A 24,148-nucleotide genomic window follows, 5' to 3' on the forward strand; every position below is an offset into this window, starting at 1 on the left:
TCTATTTTTGATTTTTTTAGTGGGAAACAATTTCATTATTTATTTGTTTGGATGTGCTGGGTCTTTGTTGCAGTGCACAGGCTTCTCTTGCTGTGGAGCAGGGACTCTGGAGCGTGCCAGCTCAGCAGTTGCGGCTCACGGACTCAGTTGCCCTTCAGCATGAAGGATTCCAGTTCCTCAAGCAGGGATCAAAGCCACTTCCCCAGAACTGAAAGGCGGACTCCCAGCCACTGAACCACCAGGGAAGTCCCAATCTGTCTGTTCTCTAGGGGGTCTGAGGCTTCATTTGAGATGACTGTAATGCCCGGGAGTTGGAACAATTGGAGGCTGATTGATACCCCCCTGCCTCCTCCCTACACGTCTATATTACTGGCTTGGGCTTCCTTCCAACATGGTGACCTCACCATAGTTGGACTTCTCACATGGCAGCTCAGGGTTCCAAGAGACCAAGGCAGAAGCTGCCAGTCCTCTTTAAAGGACTTGGAACCATTATAGGGTCCTTTCTGCCTTACACTATTGGTCAAAGCAGACCCAAGTCTACTCAGATTCAAACAAAGGGCCATCTCTAATGTGCCAGACCCATACTCTGGCAATAAGACCATTTTCTCATTAATTTCTCTGTTTACATGTATCAATTGCTTATTGAGCAAGCCGCAGGAATACAAACAAACCAGTTTCTTTCTCTCATCGTTGCTTCTAGATGAACTATGTTGTTTCTCCTTTTCCTGTGTCTTAATAGCATCTTGGGCAGATCTTCTAATGTTCCTGTCACTTTAATTTATTAAAGGCCTGGCCTCATTTAAGCTGGTCCATCTAATTGAAGGCTAACTCCTTTCACTCCTGGGCAGGGCCTGGATTGAACTCGAGCGAGCAGGAAGAGGCATGGTCTGCTCTTAGACCCCTCACCACTTTCCTGGCCAAAGCCCTTTTCTCTTTTTCACAGGGTCAGGAAGGAGAAATTAGGGGAAAAGTTCCTCTTAGCAGAGGCCATTTCTTCTCTAGCTGTGAACGTACCTGGTATGGTAGGCATCGAGATGCCAACTATCCTGTAGGTGCACCATGGGGTTGCCCCACTACTCTGTTCCCTATTATGCTCCTTTTCCAGGTCTATACCTGACACCCCAACTCAGTGATTGCCCCAACTGTACGCCCACAGCCTATAGCCTATGGGGTCTCTTCACCTGCAGGTGTCCCTCTTGGGAGACCATGGGCAAGGGAGCTCACAGCCATTCACCTTCCCCACGTCCCCCAACCTGTGGGAAATGACTGCTGGATGTCCCAAAGTGTCCCCTCTCCCTGTCCCTTGTCACTATTCAGTTCTCCATCCCTCCAACCTCCAGCCAGATAGCACACAGGCTAGTCTGAATGGCAAATCCAGCTCCAGGGAGAGGAGTGTAGACACCAGCAGCCCAGGTATCCAATGACTACCCTTCCCTCTCTCTCCTCCCCCACCACCCCGTACCCTCCCCCATCCCGCTGCTTATGGAGGCTGAAGAAGGGCATACTGAGTGATGTTTGAGCCTGGCAGGACTACTTCAGCCATCTCCTATTAATCATAAATCCTGTAGACAGACGTGTCCAACCCCAAATTGCTGCTTCTTTGTTTTAAAAAGTGTGGGGGTGCTCAAGACCCCTTTCTCCTAAGTGCTGGGTCCAGTCTCCAATGTGAAAACCAATAAAGTCCACCCCACATCCTGAATCCATGATTACAGTCCATCTCTCCACTCAAATACGAGATCCATGAGAGCAGGTCCTGGATGTTTTATTCCCCACTGGGTCCCTGGTGCCTAGGTACACAGGTGGGGCTCCACAAAGAGATAAAGAGCAAAAGACAAGGGCCTGCTACGTCCTGAATGACCTGAAAGGATGGCCAGCATAGTCCGATGCACCAGTCAGCTCCCTTCCTACTGGCTCCAGCTGTGAGGTTCTGGCCACAGATGCAGAGTTTTGCTTCTGGCCTCTGGCTGCTCCCCTAGTCTAGTTCTCTCCAGGGGTGGCTGGTCTGGGTGGAGAGGCAGAACTCCATGTGGGTGACTTGTGAAGCCGAGAGCCTGGGACATGCTACAAGGGCTGGGGTAGTGTCCCTGGGGCCCCATCAGAGACTGACTAAAGGGGAGGGGTGCTCTTCTTAGCTACCCATCCCTCCGAGGCAACAGCTCGGAATGGGTGTAGCCCAAGAGGGAAGAGGCAGAAAATACCTTTCTCCCACGAAGCATGTCCTGCGGGGCCGGCCCACACCCACTCTGTGATCGCCAGCCAGAAGCACACTCTGACCGGGGTGTCCTCCAGGGTGGCCCAGGCCTCAGTGATGGACAGACCACCAAGGGCAGCCGCCTCGGCAGCGCTGCCCCACCCAGACCATCCCTGGCTTCCCTCCAAAGCCTGAGGAGGGCTCCGGCCCCAGGCCCTGTGGCTTTATCTGAGCAGCCTGCAATCGGAGAGAACAGGGAGCACCCTGTCCCTAAACATAGCAGGAAAACAGACACACCTTGGGGGTCGGAGGCTGAAGGGAGTCAGATAATAGTGATTTGGATTTGGGGGGGAGGGGAAGCATTTTTTCCTCCTTTCATGCCAAGGCATTCAAGAGGAGACAGAGGAAGATGGGAGGCCCAGGGCGGAAGAAATCAGGCAGCATCTGCCAGTCCCTGCATTCAGCAGCTGGAGTGGGCTGGAGGTGGCGTGGTTTAGGTCTCTGGAGCCAGGAGCCGTGGCACCTGAGAGCCAGGCATTGGGCTGGGGGTAGGGTGGCCCTGGGGAAGGTGGCAGGTACCAGGGGAAGAGGATTGTGCTCTTGAATTTGAGGATGTTCAGGGGTGGCTGAAGCCTGGGTCCCCAAGTTTAGGGCCAAGCCTCCATTCTGGGAACCCCTCATTATGGGAAGAGTAGGCCTCAGGGTTTTGCCTAAAGCATCGGGAGAAGACGCCCCAGGGGACTGCAGGCTGGACCCCCACGCACCCCCCCACCCCCAGGCAGCCTTGGAGCCCACGGTCCTCTTTCCTTCGTCCCCCTTCCACTTCCTGCTGTCGCCCGCTGCTCTGGCAGGAACGCTCCCCTGGAAAGCAGTTGCAGACTAGAATACTTTATTCAAGAGAATCTGGCTTGGCGGTCAGACAGCCACGCGAGCGCAGCTCACTCCATGTCCAGCTTGGGGCCCACTTTTTGCCTTTGTCCTTGAGAGGGGCAGGATGATGATGCCTTGGCCACAAAAAACAATGTCCCAGCACAAGCAGCAGTTAAGAGGTGAGGCGAGACTGAGGGGACGAGGAGTGGCAGAGGCCCCCCAGGCAAGCACTGTTCTCCAGAGCTGAACGTCCAACCTCCGGGGTGCAGAGTGGCTGCCCGCCCACCCTCTCAGCAGGGCCAGGGTGGCCAGAGCAGGGGCCTCCACACCCCCCACTTCCACCAGGAGCTGCCCCAGCAAGGCTTGCTGGTCTGCGCGGAGCCCAAGGTTCCGGGAGGGCAGGTGGTGGGTCTCCACTCCTTCCTTCTCCAGCCTCCTGGAGACCCCCGGGGCCTCTGGGGTGAGGCCTGCCCATCACAAAGCCGTAAGTCTTGCTCCTTCTCAAGCTGAAGCCACATGGGTCTGTCTTCTTTCTCTCACGTTCTGTTTAAGGCACTGAATTCCTGAGGGTCCTGTCCCGTGGAGGGAGTGAGTCATTCAGCAGGGATACAATTGGCTAATAAATAGAGGGCAGGTGCCAGCAGGGAGGTAACTGAGAACGTGACGGTAATAAATACACGAGCTGGGTGTGGGGGGTCTCTCTCCTCTGAGGGACTGGTTACCTCTGGGAAACAGTATCACCGCACCTGCCAGAGACCAAACACAGAAAGAGGGTATCAGCCCAGGGTGGAGGGTGGGAGGACTTCCTGGAGGGGAAGCTTGGACAGGGAGCACGGAGAGCCTGCAGTGCTCCTGGATCTCTGCTTGCACGAGGCTGAGAAGCAGCTAGGAACTGGTCTTCACCAAGCACTTACCCAGGTGCTCAGGCCTGCGCCAAGCACTCTCTCATTTATCCTTAACGATATTCCACGAGGAAGGGTGCAGTTACTATCATCCTTTGGCAGATGAGGAAATGGAGGCTCAGAGAGGTTAAGAAACTTGCCCAAGGTCACACAGCAAGTTAGTGACAAAGCCGGCTTTAAACACAGTCTGGCTCCATGCACCAATGCCTTTGGTTACTTTGGGGCAGCAATCTTCAAACAAGGATACTGGAACCCCTGGATGCACATGAAGATTGTCCAAGTCCTATGTGAGTATTGGTGGTTTTAAAGGAATCTGCTCCCAGCCTCTACCTGCACTCTGCCCAAAAACTGTCTGCGACAGAGATCTGCTTCCCATCATCTCGTTGCCAAAGGCCCTTCTCCCTCAGAAAGGAAGGAAGTTCCTGTTACAGTACTTTGCCCCAAGGTAAAAAGGATTCAGGGGGACACTGAATACAAGAACAATTTGATAGATATTGGTGTAGGTGGTTGAGAAAAGAAATATGGTGAGCTATTGGGTAACCAAGTCTTTTGCAAGTCAGGTGGTTTCCACGTCTGCTTTCAACAAAATCGAAGAGATTAGCTAAATCGTCAGGTAATGTCAAGAGAAGTAAATTCTTATAGCAGATCACTTTCAGGTTTTTGGCAAATATTGATAACTTGGAAGGAGTTCAAGTGATTGAGTAACACCCAACCCCATTTACTTATTTATGTGAACACGGTTTTTCAATCTTTTCATCTGCAAAAAATGAACAGGAATGGAATTACTGCTGAATCCTGTCGCAGTCTGGCAGGAGATAATGTTCATTGCCAGGTTCATCAACTAATTGAAAAGAAGTAGCTGCATCCATCTCATTGAGATGCAACCCCAGTAAGATTGATTGTCCTTTTGTGCTTAGCATCTAGTAAAATATAATGTATTTGTGCTGTTTTAACCTATGGGCACTACTAACAATTACTGTGATAATTCATTCCAAGAAAAAATTTAATTTCGAGTTTTCTGCTCACAGGAAAATTTAAAATAATTCAAACTCATATACCATTGTTGTGGCAGATAAGTAAGACAAGGTGGTACATAAAAGATGTTTGACTATTTAAAAAATATTACATTAGGCTGAAATTCTTGGGGAAAGTAAAATGGAAAGACATGTTCGAGGCAAAAAGAAGCAATGAAAATATGCAGCTATTAAAGGAGAGTGTTCATATACTTTTTGATGTTGTTAAACAATTTTTAAAAAGTGGATGATGGTATTAAATTTGGATGGCTTATTCCACAGGATACATCTGGAGAGTGATATAATGGCTTTATATTAAAATATTAATACATTACATCCTTTGCAACTATCTACAATGTTGATGAAAAAGGTTAATGTCGACTTAAAAATGAACAAGGGGGCACTTGGGCTTTGGAAGTTCTTTCAAGAGATTCCCGAATGAAACATTTGAGGGCTGCTACCCCAGCAGCTAGGACAGGACGCTTTCCATCAGGGGCTGCCTGGCTGGGGAGCCCTGTGGGGACTGCCAGCCCCTCCCCTAGTCACTGCTTGGAACCAGGGGAGAAATAAGGGCTACATGCCTGCAGGGACCAACCTCCCCAGAATCCCTAGCTTCACGGAATGGGGTGGACGTGTCTGCTCCTGCAGGGACAGGCTCACAGGGTAGAACTTGGCCAGCTCCAGCCCCATGACATGAGAAGATCTGTGGAAAAGACAGGACTGTGGAGACAGTCCTGTCGCTGGGAGGAGACTGGCCTTGAAGGAGAACCGTGGTGTGACTGAGTTACTGCGCATGTGAGCTACTTTATTTTTCCTGTTTACTCTCACAGATTCGGGGTTGCCCTTTGCTAATTCTGCTCTTCCAACACTCAGGCCTGGACCCCAGCCACCTTCTCCAGAGGTGAAGCCAAATGGACAGGTAACATGGACAAAGAAAGAAAAGCAAGTAGACCCCAAGGCTCCCTGGGAGAGTGAAAGAAATACTTGCCTGAGAGCCAGTGAGGGGCTCTACCTTCCCTATGGCCTCCAGGAGGTAGTCCTGGCTAAATTTTTGGACTTAAAAAAAAAAATTCTTACTTTAAAAAAAAATTTTTTTTGGCCACACCCTGTAGCATGTAGCACGGCTACCCGTGCGTTGGAAGGTGGAGTCTTAACCACTGGGCCTCTGGCCTGTGTGTGTGCTAAGTTGCTTCAGTTGGGTCTAACTCTTTACCACCCTATGGACTGTAGCCCACCAGCCTCAGTCCCTAAATTTTTGGACTTTCTAACACTAGAGTGTAAGCCCTGTAAGGGCAGAAATATTATTGGTCTGCCCACAAAAGTGCCTGGCACACAGTAAGTGCTTGGTAAATGTTTGTAGATCGACCGAATGCTTGTTTGACCCCGCTGACCCTCATTCTACACACAGAAAAACTAGGCTCAGAGAGGTGATGTGACTTGCTCAAGACCACACAGAGACTTAGAACGAAGCCGGGACGGCTTCCTGGTTCTTGTCTCGGCTCACCGGAGGCTTCCTAGGGCCTGGAATCTCTAGGTTCTGGCCCGCACCGCTGGCTTTGTCCCTCCCCGACCACTGATCGTGCTGGCAGGGTGGGGCTCCCCTTTGGCCCAGCCTCCTTGCCATCCCTGGGCACCCCCGTGCACTCACAGGTGACAGTCTTTGTGTTTCTGCTCCTCTCTCTTCCTCGGGCCCCTGACCCTGGATCTCCTCCTGCAATAAGCCAAAAGCGTCAAGACAGAGCGGCTGGGGGCCCCCATGCTAGGTCAGGCGTTGGCAGGCCTGAGAACAGCCCGGTACCCCTGCCAGGCTGCTTACCTTGTTTGCTTCATCTTCTCCCATAGAGGTCTGGAAAAACAGAGAGAGGAATGGAGGAGAATTAGGACAGCCGTGGATCGGGGCTCCCTGGCCTGACTCCCCTGCCATCACTGGGGCTGGCCCTGTAGTTGGTGCTGAAGCCACTAGGGGGTAGCATGGAGCTAGTGAGGGAGAGATGCCCAGAGGCCTGGGGGCTTCCACTCCCACTCTAGGCCCTGGCGACCCCACTAAGAGAGGTGCGAATGCCCTCTTGGGGGTCCTCTCCACACCCGTCTGCTCTCCTCTGCTTCTTGGAATCAAATCTGGGGGCCAAGTCTGCTCTCTGCAGCCTTTCTCTGTCCACTTCCTTCCCTTGCACCTGCCAGGGTGCCCTTTCCTTCCAGGGTGCCCTCTGGGAGTCTCCTCGCTGACAGTGAATGAGGGGCAAGGCCTCCTGTCAAGGCACAACTGCCACCACCCTACCCTGGGGACGTGTGACGTTGCAGCAATCTTAAGGACTCAGGGAGTGGGATGACAGGAGGTGATCGAAAGCCCCACAGTCACCAGACTTGTCCTGGCTCTGTCTCCCAGGGCCGTGGCTGTTGGCCCAGAAGAGAGAAGAAAGGTGGCCCTGTTGCTCAGCCCTCTGGATGGCGACAGTCTTCCCTGGGAACCAGGGTGGGGGCGTGGGACAGCGTGGTGACAGTCAGCTTTGGGCCAGGGAAGGCTGCCCTAGGCTGACCGTCTCCCTTGGGAGCCAGGGCAGGGTACCAGCACCTCCTGGGACTGTCTGGTCCTGTCTCTGCCATCTGGGACCAGTCAGAGACACTCTTGGGCCCTTAATCTTCTCATCTGTCTGCCCCAACATACAGGTTATGAGGGCAAAGGTGATGGGGAAGGTGAAAGGTCGCTGTCTAGCACTACCAAGGAGGATTTGCTGCTGAACTGTTGTTACACGGCCAAGTCCTGGCAAGGGAGGATGGGAGGAAGCAGACTGAGGCAGGGCTTCTAGCGGTGGTATAAGTCCAAGAGCAGTGGCCAGAGCCCCAGACACCAGGCAGAACCAAGCCCAGGGCAGTCCTGGGGCTTCTGTAGAGTGTGGTAATGGCCATGAGAGGTAGCATAGGAAAGGGCAGGTTTAGGGGTCAACAGGCTGGGGTCAACCCACTAGCTGTGGCAAATCATGTAACCTTAGCAAGCCTCGGTTTCCTCATCTGTAAAATGGGTGGTTAGGAGACCAAGGACCTGGTCTGTCTTGCTCACCACTATATCCCAAGCATCTGAGACCATACCTAGCATACACTAAGTGCTCAGTAGATGTTTGCTGATTAAATCAGAAAATACACTCAGGTCGGGTGCCTATGCTGGGCAAGGCACAGAGTAGATGCACCATAAATGGTGGTTCTCCCCCTCTTCCTGCCCCAAGATATGGCTCAGGACCTCTGGTTCCATGCCTCCATCCCATGACCCAGAGGCATCAGGAGTGCCCCTGAACCAGTTGCCGGTGCCAGGCCTGCTGCTCCTGGTACCTAATGCTAAGAGCGCCCTGGGCACCAGCAGCAAGATGTGTTGGGGAGAGGCTCTGCTACGTGGAGACTCGACTTTAAAGAAAGCCTGTGCCTCCTTCCCTCTGCCCCTTCCCTCCTACCAGGGTTTGTCTGTCTTTGAGCTCCTCAATCCCGTTTCCTGCTCCCGTGGGTCCAAGTGCCTCTTCCAGGGCCCTGGCATCCCCATCCCAGCTCAAGGAGGGAGACGGCATGCCCAAGCCTGGCCAGCTTGGGAGGGACCCTGGCTCCCTCTGTCCCTGTCCCTCAGTAGCTATGCTCCAGCTCCTGGGACCAGCTCCCTGGGCTGCCACTGGTCCCCGATTTCCCTGGCCTCCATCAGCTAGGGAGGAGGCACAGACAGCAGCACGGATGGGCAACCCCTGGCTGATGCCGCCAGGTGTGTGGGGGCTGTCCCGGCCGCACCCGAGGACCCACTTGCACTCGCAGCGGACGTGCTGAGAGAAGCTCATCTCCACAAAGAAGGGCTGGTCCAGAGAGCGGTACTTCATGAGCTGTGAGGAGACAAAGGTTGGGTGACTGGACTGCGGGGGTGGCCTGCGGATTTCCAATACTCCGTTCAGCCAACCCTTAGGGGAGGACCAAACTCCCTATTTCCCACCAGCTTTTGTACTACACGGGTTTCCCTGGTGGCTCAGATGGTAAAGAATCTGCCTGCAATGCAGGAGACCTGGGTTCAATCCCTGGGTAGGGATGATCCCCTGGAGAAGGGATAAGCTACCCACTCCAGTATTCTTGGGCTTCCCTGGTGGCTCAGATGGTAAAGAATCAGCCTGCAATGTGGGAGACCTGGGTTCAATTCCTGGGTAGGGAAGATCCCTTGGAGGATGGCTTGGCAACCCACTCCAGTATTCATGCCTGGAGAATCCCATGGACAGAAGATCCCATGATACAGTCCATGGGATCGCAAAGAGTCGGACACAACTGAGCGACTAATGCTTACTTACTTCTGTACTACACGCCCTCATTCTGCTTAGAGCGTGGAGCAAACAGCCCTCCTACCTGCCTGTGGACCTGAGGGAGGCTCCCATTCCCCCTCTTCCCAGGGCCAACAGCAAAGCATAGGGTAGGAAGGTGGCCTGTGCTCTGAAGGCAACAAGACCCATGTTTAAATCTTGGCTTTTCCACTTGCTAAGTAGGTGGAATATCATCTCTGAAGCTCAGCTTCCCTCTGTGAAATGGGAATAATCACTTGGCTCCAAGGACTGAATGTTGAGGTAACATTTCTGAAGCACAGTGCTTGGAAATTTCTGAAGTTTCGAGTGCTCAGAAAAAAAGACCAACATTGTGAGTGTGAGTGTGGAAGCAAAGCTCAGGGCATCAAACACTCCTGGTATAAAAAGGGACATCTTGAAGAAGAACAGATTTCTTTCCCAACCTCAATCAGATATCTTGTGTCCTGGGGTAGGGCTAAGCCAGAGCCTGAGAAAGCTGCTAAGGGAGGAGGAGAGGGGGGCTCAAAGATGGGGTGGGGGCTCAAGAAGGAGGAGTTCTGTGGGTAAGAACACCTGTGTGTCAGTTCGGGTCCTGTGGCCCTGGCCTGCCCTCTCCTGGCCCCCTCTCTTGGGGGGCAGGCTCTGTGGATGGCGGGGCAGGCTGGGGCCCGAGCCGGGGTGTCACCCTACCTGCATGGTGACGTTGGCTGTCTCCAGGGGCACGCAGTGCATGCTCTCATCGCTGCAGCAGCCGGTGCAGCGCATTAGGGAGACACAGGATGGGCTGAATAGATGCTCCATCTCGCTGGGGTACTCAGACACAATGTCCACCAACCTCTCCACTGGCCGGCAGTAGCTGCGGCTCCACACTTGCTGGAAGGGCACCACTGCAAGGAGGCACAGACAGCCGGCTCAGGTCCCCGGGCATGGCAGGTCCTCCCAGGTTCAGCCCACACCCGCTCCTCCAGGAAGCCCCCAGCCTACGTGAGCTCTCCCCCTGCTCTGAACTCCTGATGTCAATTCTCTGGGACAACAGTTGGGCCTCCCCTCTGCCCGCCCCGGCTCATCTGCTAGATGGAAACCCCAGGGGAACAGAACTTCTTAGGGGCTTGAGATTCTCGGCTCTGTTCTCAGCTCAGGCGCCGGCATCAGCCTCAGGGGCCTTGGAGCTCGGAGGAGTGTGTCCTGGTAGTCTCCCCAGGCCCCCTGGATCTTTCTCAGGGCCTGACCTGGTCCTCCCTTGGTCTTGGGGAATTGGCAGAATACAGTTAGCGCTGCAAGTTCCGCAAGACTGGCTTGCAGAGTCCCACAGGGAGGGTGAACCTTCCCCTTAGTCCTTATTTCCTCTAATGTCTGGGCCAGCTCCTCCGCCTGGTGGCCCAGACTGCAGCCAACAACGTGCCCCATCCCCGCTCTCCATTTTCGGTTGGACCACCCTTGCATGGGCCCAGGGCCGCATCACTCAGATACCCTCTTTTGGTCCATGCTCCTTGCCCCCTTCTCATTTCTAACCAAATAAAGCCCACCACCCACTCCTCCAGCCCTGCCTCCCTGCCTCCTCTCTGAAGCCTTCTCCAACTTGTCTGATATGAACAGATGTTCCTCTTTTGAGCATAACTCAGCCCCAAGAGCTTGCTTTATCTCCGTCACTGGTGGCTTTTATCATTTTTACAAGCAAGTTGAGGCTCCTTGTAGACAGGCACCCAAACACCCAGTAAACACAGGCTAGGTAATTACTGATTGAGTAGATGGTAGTTCACTGAAAATTATCAGGGACATCCCTGGCCCCCACGATGTCCTGGTGATCGTGACTGGATCTTTGGGGGCCTGATCTGGAGTCTCTCAAAAGATGCTGCTCCTTTCAGGGAGGGCCTGGGGCCTGGACCCATACACAGATTCGCAGGAAGTGAATAGCCAGAGCCAGGAGACTGGCTCCTGGTCCCGGCCCTGCACTGGCTGTGTGACCTTGGGGAGGTCACTGCACCTTTCTGGGGGTATCAGTTTCTCCAGCTGGGGAAAAAGAAGAAGGCTGGGAAGAGATGGTTGCTAAGGGCTCCCCCAGCTCTGACAGGCGCTCTGTTTCTGAGTGCACTGTGCACGCGACCCAGCCCAGCCTTGAGACTGCGGGCGGAGACGCATTGCCAATCCTGGGTCACCCTGCCCTGCACTGGATGGTCGTCCTCCTCTGGTGGGGGAGGACAGGGGAGCTGGACCACCTGGGGTCCCTGCAGCCTCTGCCCTGGTGCAATGGCTGCTCCCAGCAGCCCCTCACTTCCTTCCATGGCCCTTCCTAGGAGGCAGAAGGGGCTGAAGTCCATTCTACTGAGCCTGCAAGGACGTGAGTCTCAGGGTAATCTCGGAGGAAAAATAAACTTCAGACCTAGCAGAGGCCCTCGGGAAAGGCTGCAAGCGGGTGGAAAATACCCAAGAGGCGGTGTGTCCACGTGGAGCTGGCTGGGGCAGCACAGAGCAATAAACCATGCTTATCTGGGCGTCTGCGGCTCCATTCTGCCCTGTCTGTTGCAGGGGCACTAGGGTTGGGTCCGGGGATGGGAAGGGGACCAGAGCCCTCCCTGATTCTTCCTCTCCAGGCCTCTGGGCCACTCTCCCTGGACCCAAGCAGGAAATAAGGCCATGTCCGCCAGGCAGCCCAAAGCCCCAGGAAACTGGCCTTTGCAGGGAGAGGTCAGAGGAGCAGCTCCCTAATGTACCTCCATGAGTGCGTGTTTAGTCTAAAACCTTCATGAGCACTACATAACTCTCAACGTTTAATCTCTGCCTTGGAAAACGTAAATAACAGGAGAAGAGTAGCCGGCTGCCAAAGTGCCATAGAAGGTTCAGGGTCCCGCCCCGGGACCAGCCATCAGGAAGAGCACAGAAGCAGAGGAGGGGCCCCGAAGCCCCCTACCATCCCACAAGCAGACTCCAGCCCAGCCAGGCTGTGGGGCCACTGCCAGGTTAAGCAGAGCCCGGCAGGGCTGAGAAGGCAGAAGAGACTTCCTGTTCCCCCTACGCCCAGGCTCCAGGGCCCTGAAGCCCGGCACGTCCTGGGTCACATGGCCCAGATGGCGTTGGGAGAGGGCAGGGAAGGTGGTGGGCTGGGCCTGGTTTACCTGGTGGTCATCAAGGAAGAGGGCTGCTCATCCCTGGGGCTGCTGTCTCGGGGTGTGGGAGAAACAGAGGGTGCTGGGCGAGGGGCCGGCTGAGAGAGCGCGGTGACCGCTCCCAGATGTGGGCTGAGCCCCTCAGCAAAGAGCTCTGCTCACCTGCTCCTGAGAGCACTTCCTCTGGCCCCTGACCTGCTCAGAGGCCAGGGTCCGAGAGAGGAACGGTGGGGGGAGCGGTTGCCTGTGGCCCAGGCAGGCGCCTGGCTGCCCCCAGGGCCATGAGTGGGCTCCCTTGCCAGCCCCTGGGCAAGCTTCCAGTCTGGCTCCAGCTGGCTACCACCCAGGACAGAGGAGATCCCTGGATGGGAAGTGTTTCATCCTGAAAGCAAACACCTGGAGAGGCCACTGGGTGGGGGAGGGGGGACAGGACTGGGCAGAGCCACAGGCCACCAGCCGAACCCAGCAGGTATCCCCTCCACGGTCACTGGTCACCGGCAAAGCACACAGCCAGCCTGCCTCGAGAGACACCCTGCTCATGCCTGCTCAGCTGTGAGCCATGGGGAGGCTTGGTGTCATAAACTCCAGCTCTGCCACATGTCCTGAGGAGTGTCTGAGCCTTTAGGCAACCCCAAGGGCCTCTCTGAGCCCCAGAGCCTTCATTTACAAAACGTAGAGAATATGAGTGCTTTCCTAGTTCATCACAGCTTGTGGTCAGCATGGAGTTACAGTAAGTGGCCGATACTATTACCATGAATAGTAACAGTAAAAAAAATCAACGTCTGTGGCTGCAGAATACAGAGCATTCTGTCTCTTGTCTGGTATTACGAGGGGATGTCGTTTTCAGGGTTTTGATAACTGGGGCCCAAGTTTCTTTCCCTGGTCACAATACAGCCTCCGTAATCAACGATGATGATGACAGGGGAGCTGCCCTAAGGGATTGACACTTCCAAGCCTCCTCACCCAGGTCCCTGGGATATATATACTCTTGGGACACCTCTATGGCGTCAGAGAATCCTGCCACCTGGGAAAAAGAACCTTTAGATATCATTTGGTCTAACACTCCCATTTTATAGATGATGAAACTGAGGCTCAGATTTCTTTGTCCAAAATATACTAAAAGGATCAAAAGGGCCGTGGGGTGGAGATAGGTGATGGGTCCCTCTCCAAATCCCAGAAGGCCTAATATTGTGCCAGTCCCAGAGAGGACAGCAGGGCTAGGAAGAGGGTATCAGTGAAATCAATGGCTGCTACTGCCCCCACCTTCTCAGTGCCCAAGGGGCCTGGGACTCAAGCTGGCAGAGCATGACCAAGTCCAGGAGAGGCTGGCTACCAGGCGGTAGAGGGAGGGTGTTCCCAGCACGCAGAGGCTACCACGCGTGTGCGTGCGCACGTCCCTACACGCTCCCTTTCTTCCGTGGGAAGTGGTGTGTGGCCTGCCTGCACGTCTTGGAGAGGCAGGGAGGGAGGAGCAAGGCGGGGGGCCTGGCATGGGCCTCCTGCCTTCCGCACGTATGTCTCTTTGGCAAATGTCTTGCCCTTTGAAGATTCTCCCTTGATGCAACCTAGGGTGGGGAGTGGAGGGGCCGGGGAGGGCACAACTCACTCTGTCTGTATGTAATCAATGGAGAGGTCTCCTCAGATCCCTTAAGTTCCTCCAGCCTGGCTGCTGGGAAGTCCTCTTGCCCCTCCCTGGTCCTCTTGATTGCTGGCCCACTGCAGCCTGCTTCTGGACCCTCAGTCTGGCCCTTGGCACTCACCGCTGCACAGCCTTCCAAGACCCCATCTGCCCCCTTGTATCATGCTGGGAAAGGGCTCTGAGCCAACTGTTTGGACACTGGGTATATGTGCTCCTGCCCTGCTCTCTGGGTGCCCAGTGACCCTGGCCCAGAAAGAGACCTCTCTAGGCCTCTGGGTCACAATGCAAGGGGGATCTCTCAGGCCCTGCCAACTCTGTCAGCTAGGGCCTCAGCTAGTTTGCAGACTCTTCCAACTTAATATCGGCCTGCACCCACTCTTCATGCTAACCCTCTCCCATCCACTGCTGAGCCCTGGGATGTGAGGGCTTGGGGAGCCCTGCACCACGCCCTCCCCGCCCAGCCAGCTTACCTTCCACCTCTGATGAAATGTTCCCAGGAGACAAGGCCCACTGCTGTGGACAGAAAGGTGCAGAGGTGAGGGGGACGACCTTGGGCCTCTGTGCTCTGGGGTCTTGTGCGTTGGCAAGAGCACAGAGGCCCCCTCTGCCCTCCTGCCCACCTGCTGCTCAGACACGCTGCCCCATCTCACGGCTCACTCTTTCCAGTGCAACTGACAACTTGAGGGAGCCTGGATGGGTCCTACTTTCTCTGGCCTCAGTTTCCTCATTTGGAAAGGGTGGGAGACTAGAGAAGTTTTTGGAGACCGATTTGCCTGCTATGTCCCAAAGATCTGGTGAGACTATGGGGGTCTCCCATCTACCCAGCCCCCAGGCAGCCTGGCTAGGTCCTGTGCAGCTTGCCTTGGCAGGGTGCCAGAGCCCAGGGGGAGGCCATCAGCCGGTGGGAGCGGAGGCGCTGGAGCCGGTGGCGCCAGGAGCTGCTGCCGCTGGTAAAGTTACACCTCTAAGCAGCCCTGCAGCAGGCGGGCGGGCGGCGGGTGGTACGGCTCTCCTGCCCCCTCGTGGGACTTGCCCAGCCCACCCACTTCTGCGCTGGGGCTGGGGACTCCCAGGGCAATGGGATAGGGCCGTGGGGGTACCGTGGTGGGAAGGGAGCTTCAGTGGCTTTGTCAGGATTTCACTGCCCCAGCTGGCTTGCAGCCAGACTCACCCAGCTCCTGGGAAAAGGGCTCTGCTCACTTCCCCAGGCCCTGCACTCAGGACCTCCGGCTGCCCACCCGGGGAAAGAGGGCACAGTGGGACCCTTGTCTCACCACCCCCCGCCCCAGCCCACCCAGGAGCCCTGGGCTCAACCCAGAGCCTTGGCGGAGGCAGGGCCCAGCCTCCCCTACCAATGGCCTCTTGGGCTGGCTTCCCTTCCACCAGACCAGGTCAGAGGTCCTGGGGGCGCCTGCCTGGTCACAGCGCCTCGACCCTGACCAAAAGGCCAGGGACCCGCCTGGGATTAGCAGATAGATGCTTTTAGCAAAGCCACTGGGGGCTCTAGGGGCCAGACAGGAAACCTCCCCCCGTTCTCTGTGGCTTCCCTGCCCCCGCCAAGACAGACCCCGGGGGCTGGAGTCTGGGACAGTCCAGCCCAAGGTCTCCTCCCAGAGGACCGGTCCGGCCTGGCTCCCGGGAAGCGTGTGGACATCCTTGGGGGTGCCACTGCCCGCTGTGGGTCTGGGATTTCAGAACCCTGCCCCTCCCCATTCCCAGGCTGGGGGTGGGAGTCTTACCGTCGTGGGCACGGCAGGCAACACCAGCCCCGTCAGGAGCTGCAGGAAGCAAGTGAACAGTCTCACGGTAGGCATCTTCTCAGACGTACCAAGCCAGGGGACTCCAAGAGAAAACCACCATGCTCATCTCCAGGGGGAGCCCCTGGCGCAGGACCAGAGTTGGATGGGAGCTGGATGCCCCCCTCACTGCTGCCCCGAGGTCCCCGTGGGCGGCCTGAGCATCCTCTGAAAGTCCTGGAGATTCTGGAGGCCCCCGCAGGTAAGGCTATTGCAGAGAGTCCGGCGGGGCCGGGCGGCGTGGGGCAGGCGGGTCCCTGGGAGGGCGGGTCAGGAGCCCCAGCGCGATCCCGGGTCCTCTCTCTCTCCCTCGTAGCCGGCCAGTGATGCCGCTTCTCGCTCAGACAGCAGCTCCCTTCTGGGACTTAAAGCTTGTTGGCGGCGGTGTTTCAGGGGCCGCGGACAGGGCGGGGCCGCACGGCCGCCCCGCCCACCGCCGACGAGGCTCCAGACCCGAGTCCCAGGGAGAGGCCGAGCCCAGCGGGGCCAGAGGGCGGCCAGGCGGCGTAGATCTGAGCCCCAGCTCCCTCGGCCCGCAGTGCGTGGAAGGGGCGATCCCGATGCGGACTTGAAAGAAGGCCAGCCGGACCCGTGCCCGCATCCTGCCCGGCGACGCTCGGAGCCTGCTGCCGCCGCCAAGCACGAGGCACCATCGGACTCAGGCAGCACCCAGTGCGGCCCGCGGACAGGGGACCAGAGCTCGGCTCTGGCCACCTCGGGTGGGGGGGCAACCAGGTCAGCCCGACGCCTGTGCCCAAAGCTCCTGATGTTAGCGGCCTCTGCAGAGATACCGCTTCAGAGCCCCCAGGAAGGCAGTGATTTGGCCTGGCACTTCATGGTGCCACCTTATACCATCGCCATAATCCTCCAGGGTGAAAGAATTATCAGCCCTATTCTATAGACGAAGCCGTGTCCGACTCTTTGCGGCCCCCTGGACAGCAGTCGGCCAGGCTCCGTGGACAGAGCAGAGTCTGACACGACTGAGAGACTAAGCACAGCACACAGAAGAAACCGAGGTTCCAAGAGTGCCCCTGCCTGTATGTGTTGTACACACATATGCACTCTTGAAAAGCGTGTGTGTATGTGTGTGTAACTAAGCCAAGCCATGTGGCTGTCTCTTCAGCCCAAGCACCATCCTCCTAGCCAGGCACTCAGACAGCAGGCACCCGCCAGGACTTCAGCACTATTTCCTCTTGTGGGAAGCAGTTTTCCCAGGCCTTGCCAGCAAACTGGCCACATGTGGGTTGGAGAGGGGCCGAGTGCAGCATTTCCTCCAGGTCCCAGGAGAAGGAGGAGGTGTTCCAGCGCAGCAGGGGTCTGTGTGTGTGTGTGTGTGCCTGTGCCTGTGTGTGGGCATTTAGGTGTGGTCGTGAAGGTTCCCCATATTCTCTCAGTCTCTGTGTAGTCCGAGTGTCTGTGTAAATGTTGCTTGTGTGAGGGTCTGTTCTCTCGGTATCTCTGTATGCCTGTGTGATTGTGTGTGTGGTGTGTGATTTTTCTGCTGGCTTTGGAAGTCTGTCTAAATGTGCCTTTCAGCGGGATTGTGAATTCGTATGCCTGCCCATGTCTTTGTGAATATCTGGGCCTGCTTCTGTGTGTGACTGTGCATCTCTCTGCATATCTGTGTGTGTCTTCAAGGGTTCATCACCACCACCACCCTCTGCGCACAGCTTCCTGGACCCAATAACCTGGCAGGACTTGGGGTCACGGGTTGGCCTGGGCCTGGGGCTGGTGGGTGGCTGTGGGCGAAGGGGGAGGTCTGAGAGGCGGGCCCTACAACTCACATTCCAGCCAGGAAAAGAGAGGCCAGAGCAGCCCCAGCCCTCACCCCAGTGACCTCTGCGTCCGCTGTCTGCCCGCCCACCCACGTGGGGCTGCCTCCTGCTTGGCCAGCCCCAAGCCCAGAGGTCCAGGAGCCAGGGGCCAGTCACCAGCCAGCTAGGTGGGGGCTGCAAGAACTTTCTGACGAGCTCCAACATGCTGAGGCTCGTGGAGCAGACAGATTCCTTCCTGGGACCAGGGTCTTGGTGGAGGATGTCTGGGCATCGCTGTGTGTGTATGAGGGGTGAGTAGATGAGTGTTCGGGCATATCTGGATCATATATGTTTGTCCATAATATCTGTGTTTACACATATGCATATGTTTATGTGTGTCTTTATTTCAGATTTGTGATTGTGGGCATGACTGTGTTTTGTGCATGAGTTGGTGTATTTAAGTATCTGTATTGTACATGCTTTGGAGAAGGAAACGGCAACCCACTCTAGTGTTCTTGCCTGAAGAATTCCATGGACAGAGGAGCCTGGTGGGCTACAGTCCATGGGGTCAAAAGAGTTGGACATGACTGAGTGACAAACACACACATTGTATATGCTTGTCTTTAACGGAGTGTTTTGAGCATTTGTGCACCTTTGCATATGTATTCAGCTCAGTTGCTCAGTCTTGTCCGACTCTTTGTGACCCCATGAATCGCAGCACGCCAGGCCTCCCTGTCCATCACCAACTCCTGGAGTTCACTCAAACTCATGTCCATCAAGTCGGTGATGCCATCCAGCCATCTCGTCCTCTGTCGTCCCCTTCTCCTCCTGCCCCCAATCCCTCCCAGCATCAGGGTCTTTTCCAATGAGTCAACTCTTCGCATGAGGTGGCCAAAGTACTGGAGTTTCAGCTTTAGCATCATTCCTTCCAAAGAAATCCCAGGGCTGATCTCCTTCAGAATGGACTGGTTGGATCTCCTTGCAGTCCAAGGGACTCTCAAGAGTCTTCTCCAACACCACAGTTCAAAAGCATCAATTCTTCGGCGCTCAGCCTTCTTCACAGTCCATCTCTCACATCCATACATGACCACAGGAAAAACCATAGCCTTGACTAGATGGACCTTTGTTGGCAAAGTAATGTTTCTGCTTTTGAATATGCTATCTAGGTTGGTCATAACTTTCCTTCCAAGGAGTATAAGGGAACATATATTTGTGTGTGTGTGTGTATGTGTTTGTTTTCATTCATTTGTTCTTTCATTCAACATGCATTGCTTCAGCCCTACTATGCTCAGATGGCTGGGAATGCCACAGTTCCCTTTCTACTCTCTGGGGTGAGCCCAGTGTCTGGGCAGTGTCTGTGATTCCTGCAAGTGCACCTCAGATTTTTGTCACTAAACTGAAGACCGTATCATTCTCTACCTGGCTTCTTGCACTGTGAGATGAATTGGCTAGTGTAGGCTGCTACTGCTAAGTCACTTCAGTTTGGTCCGACTCTGTGCGACCCCATAGACGGCAGCCCACCAGGCTCCCCCGTCCCTGGGATTCTCCAGGCAAGAACACTGGAGTGGGTTGCCATTTCCTTCTCCAATGCATGAAAGTAAAAAGTGAAAGTGAAGTCGTTCAGTTGTGCCCAACTCTTAGGGACCCCATGGACTGCAGCCTACCAGGCTCCTCCACCCATGGGATTTTCCAGGCAAGGGTACTGGAGTGCATTGCCTTCTCCGAGGGTAGGCTAGCGGAAACCAATTAGACTTCAAAACGTCCATGGGTCAGACAGAGGTTTACTGTTGCTTACATTCAGTCCAGGGCCGGTGCGCGTGGGGCTTTGCTCCCCGGGACTGTGACTCCAGTCTTTATCAGCTGTATTAGTTCAAGTCACTTCCTTTACCTCTCAGAGCCTAGACTTCCTCCATCTCAAGTGGGAATAATAACTTGCTTACCTCATAGGTGAGGGCTGCTAAAGTACCTGGACTACCAGAAATGTTAGCTGTTAGGCATGATTTCTAATTCAACTTTTTATTTTTATCGGAGATATATAAAGACACTACAGAGTAGAGTCCTCACCATCCTGGACGAGAGACAGGAAATGAAGAATCTCATGATTCTGAATTGCAGAGGCACAAAAGTATGCAGGGATTTGCACTTGTGCATGCGTGCATACCTGAGCCGGCAGGGATGGCAACCCACTCCAGTATTCTTGCCTAGAGAATTCTATGGACAGAGGAGCCTGACAGGCTACAGTCCATGGGGTCACAAAGAGTCAGACATGACTGAGTGACTGACACACATGCATGCATACACACACCCACACACAGACACAGACACACACAACACTCACAACCTATCACCATCACCATCCAGGCAGTCAGTCCCCAGCTGTGCCTGCGGCCTTCTGAGTAGATGCAGGTGCTGAGCAGATCCACGGGTAGCATCAGTGTTCACAACTCAACATTTAGCTGTGGAGCGTGACGATCATTTGTTTTTGTTTCAGGGAGAGAAGGAGTATTTTTTGAGTGCCTATTGCGTGCTTGGTGCTTTTAACACTTCAACTCACTGAATTCTCACCACAGCCCGGTATGTGCGTGTGTGTGTGTGTGTGCTTAGTCACTCAGTCGTATCTGACTCTGCGACTCCATGGACTGTGTCTGGCCAGGCTCCCCTGTCCATGGGATTCTCCAGGCAAGAATACTGGAGTGGGTAGCCATTCCCTTCTCCAGGGGAATCCTCCCGACCCAGGGATTGAACCCGGGTCTCCTTCAATGCAGGCGGATTCTTTACCGTCTAAGCCGCCATAGAAAATGGAAGTGCTGGAAGTTGAAGTAATTGGCCCATAAAACATTTAGCTACCAGGGAAGAAACAGAGATGGAGATCAAGCTTAGGTCTTTCTCCAGGGCTCTTTCCAGTGAGCCATGAGGTCTCTCTGCAAGCAGATTGCAGACACTTTGAAGGTAGGTCTGATGTCCTGAAGCTTTTCTGGATCTTCCCTTTGCTCGAGTGGAATGGCTGCTTAACTAACTCTGAAGGCTGTTGTGTGGGAGGGAGAAACCGTCATCTCAGTCCTGGAATTGGCCCTGTTGCAGGTAAATACAGGTAAACACAAGGGTCTAGGCCATAGGAATGTTGATTGCACCATGACAATAGTCCCCTTGAGCAGCTGTGGGTTCTAGTCCTGCATGCGGGCTGCCTCCTGAGACTGCCCTAAGACACAGGACTTCCCACACCTGGCATTAGTCATGGTCTGAGCCTGAAACACTTGCCCCAGCCCATCCCTATTTCTTGGCTTTTGGCTTCCTGACTCATTTTCTCATTTCGGCCTGGCCTCTTCATAGCTTTGACCCTCTGATCTATTTCCCAACTCTGATTTCTTACTTCTCCCTTGATGACATTGATCATTAACCTCTGGAGCGGTGTCTCAGGTGGCTCTGACCTGGTCCCTGAGCCCCAGATGGTGTCCAGAGATGAGAGAGAAGCAGAGTATCCAAGGACGAGAATCTCCTGCTTCCTGGCTGGCAGGGAGAGGGGCAGTGGGCAGCGTGGGCCAAAGGCCTTTGCCCTTTATAGCCTGGACGTGTGCTGCGCCACCAGCAAGCCAAAGTCAGCAGCAAGAAGATGGTTGGCTTGCCTCTCTGCCTTCTTGTCCAGCCTCCTGGGCCGGTGGACCCACCCCAGCCTCAACCCTGAGTCTCTCTCCTTCTCTCCATGAACTTCATTCAGGCTCCGTTGGCCTCCCTGGCCACCATCACTCCTAACCCAGGCTCCCTCCGCACTTTGAATTTCCCTTCCATAACGGCACCTGGCCCTCAGCATCACCACTGCCCAGATGCTGGTCTGTCTTCCCTCAGCTTACAAGACAGACACTTGTTCACCCTTGGGCCCCCCAGCACCTCGTGCAGTGCCTGGCGCACTGTAGGGGATTACTTGATGTTTGTTGAAGTGGGCCCATCCTCAGAGCACTCTCCTCTCTCCACAAGGAAAATGTCCCAAGCCTGCTCATTCCTTATCCAAAAGTCCTTCAGCCTTCAGAGGTAGCCCTCCTAGACCCCATGCTCAAGACAACTTGGGTGGGCCCCTCTGGTCGGGTGGTGTGGGAAAACAACCTCCCGTTACTATGTAATCCTGCCCTGGGCTGGTCACCACAGCCCCGCCAGCCCCCAGGGAACACGGCTCAGGCCTTGGGCCAGAGACCAGAACCTGGTGGGAGGCCTAGGGTAGGTCCGAGTTGGAAGAAAGACAAGAGTAGAACCCACGGGGGACCGAGTGTTTCCCAGGAGTGGAAAGCAAGATGGCAGCCGCCACGAGACCATGAACGAGGGCAGCCAGGCGAGGTGCCCGTGGCCTTAGCCCAGGCTTTTGGGGTGACGTGTTGTCACCAGAGGATTGCAAACCTGTACTTTGGGAACTTGGCAGCTGGGGCTGGGTTTTTCGTGTTTTCTGTAATTATTTCCCTTTTGTTCTCCCTTAGTATTTAGTAAAGTCCTTTGTGAAAATGCCAGCTGGTCTCAGCTGTGCGAAGCGGAATGACAAAGGGGTACTCTTTGCGTGCTTGGGACCTCGCTTAGTGGCAATAGCAAAGTCAAGGCGCAGCAGGGACACAGGGGCCGCAGCCAGCACCTCGTGTCCAGCAGCCTCGCTGACACTGCCCTTCCTTCCAGGCTCTTCCAGGTTCCAGGCTGGGCTTTAGCGAAACCAGAGGAGCCGGAGGACTGGCAGGCTGTTTTGAGGGAAGGCATTTGTTCAGATCCCCGAGTTACCAAAGCTCTCGAGAAATCCAGAGGCCAGCACCTGCTGTGCTCCGGCTACCCAACCAGAGCCTGTCCTTCCAGGGCAGGGGGCTGGAGGGCTGCGTGGGGGTCCTTGACCAGCTGTTCTCCTGAAACTGGGCCCTTGAGCTGCACCATAACTGCCTTCCCGTCCTGCCCCCATAGCTCAGGGCCCTTGCTAAGCCTTGGTCCCCCACCTGCCTGCTGCCCACTGGGATGGACACGGTGGGTCCCTTCCCAGCTGCCAAGCTGTTCGACGTCCCATGTCCCATGACGACGCCCCCTTTTCCTCCCAGCCCCTCCTCTCCTTCCCTTTGTGTGTCCCAGCTGCCCTGGTGAGAGGGGCCAAGGAGACCGTCCTCCTCAGGAACAATCTCCCCTTTCTCTCTGGGGTGTAAGTGATACAGGAGGAGAGGAAGCAATTTGTAACTAATCGGCTGTGATGTGGAACAGAGCTCTCTGAGAACTGGAGGGCCTGTGACAGCTCGGGGCCGTCCTTCCCCCGCAACAACAGCTGGGTGGCTGGTGTGGCAGGTCAGCCTCCTCCTCCCCCACTCCGCCAAGGAGGCCTGCGGGCAGAGGGCAGGGGGCCGCTCTTGCCCGCCCCGTGTAGCACCTCCTGCGTGCCCGGCAAGCTGCAGAAGGGAGAAGGATGGAAGGGCACTAGGAGACTCGAACGAGGAGGCAGTGTCCGGCAGGGCTTGAGAGCTTATCTCTTTCTAGCTGTGTGGCCTTGGGCAAGTCTTTCCAGCTTTCTAACCCCATCTTATTGTCTGGGTTTAAGTGAGAAAGCAGAAGTCGATCACATAGCAGAGTGCATGGTACCTTGTGTTTAATAACTTCAGCCGTTATCATCGTTTCCTGGGGAGAGGGGGACGGCATGGGCCAGATTACCCCCTCTAAGCGCCATGCAGACATCCCATGGTCACCATGGTTACCATGGATGGCAGGAAAGCCATCCCAGAGGAGGCAAGGCTTCCAGGCTAGTCCTCTGACCTCCAAGGGGGTGGAGTCAACCTCAGAGACCTCCTTCTCCATAGCACTGGAGTGTCAGGAGAGGAGAGGGCACCCCATGCACCCCCATCCTTGGGCTCCTTCTCTGTGCCGTTCACCCAAGGAAACAGATGCTCTTGGGTCATAGACAATCACAGATCATTGTGAATTGGCCTCTGAAGAACCAGAGTCCAGGTGCAAAGTGCTATGGGAACACCGAGAGGGAAAGAGGATGCTGGTGTGTGTGTATCTGTGTGTGTCCGTGCGTGCATGTAGGGATGAGAGATCCAAATCAATATTGAATCTCCCTGGCCTGGGAACCCTGACCATTCCTTCCTCTAGGGGAGGCCTCCACCCAGAAGCTAGAAGGGAGATGGGCCCTAGAACCAGGGCCTGATGCTCCTAGGGGAAGGAGGCTGAAAGCCCCACCTGTGTCTTCCGGGTGGCAGTGTGACCAAAGTCTTCTGCAGGGACTCCTCCCGAAGGAAAAAAGTCATGCCTGCTTTCTGGTAGCAACTGAAGGACTTCCTAGCACCTGGTAGGAATGGGGGTACTTGGGGAGAAGTAGAAGAAAATAGCAACCAGAAGACCCATCCCAGCCCCTCACCCTCAAAGCACCATGTCCAGAGGGTGCAGAGTCTGGGGAGCCAGCCAGCCTGTCCTCCGTCCGGCCTCCCGGAGTTGGCAGGGCACAAAGGACCTAGAGTCTTGGCTCAGCGCTCCCCCGATGTTGGGAGCCCAGGGGGCGGTGAGGGGCTTCTGTTCTCGTCAGGAATGACGCTGCCTCTGTTATGGGTCAAAAGGTTAGTGGAGACAGTATAGACTAAACA

General features: G+C 55.3%; 1 protein-coding gene across 2 annotated transcripts; it reads right to left on the minus strand.

The window, feature by feature from the left end:
• Nucleotides 1-3,068: 3,068 nt before the first annotated feature.
• On the minus strand, nt 3,069-16,195 carry PGF (placental growth factor). 2 transcript variants are annotated; one of them, XM_055538672.1, is made up of 7 exons: nt 15,754-16,195; nt 14,485-14,527; nt 9,962-10,158; nt 8,754-8,830; nt 6,793-6,822; nt 6,625-6,687; nt 3,069-3,807 (listed from the first exon to the last, which is right to left on the minus strand). In XM_055538672.1, the coding sequence occupies exons 1-7, from the start codon at nt 15,826-15,828 to the stop codon at nt 3,780-3,782; spliced, it is 513 nt and encodes a 170-aa protein (XP_055394647.1). In that variant the 5' UTR covers nt 15,829-16,195; the 3' UTR covers nt 3,069-3,779. The 2 variants fall into 2 exon arrangements, with proteins under 2 accessions (XP_055394647.1, XP_055394648.1); XM_055538673.1 differs by lacking the exon at nt 6,625-6,687.
• Nucleotides 16,196-24,148: the final 7,953 nt, after the last annotated feature.

This window comes from Bubalus kerabau, chromosome 10 (assembly GCF_029407905.1).
Source record: "Bubalus kerabau isolate K-KA32 ecotype Philippines breed swamp buffalo chromosome 10, PCC_UOA_SB_1v2, whole genome shotgun sequence".
Taxonomy (NCBI): domain Eukaryota; kingdom Metazoa; phylum Chordata; class Mammalia; order Artiodactyla; family Bovidae; genus Bubalus; species Bubalus kerabau.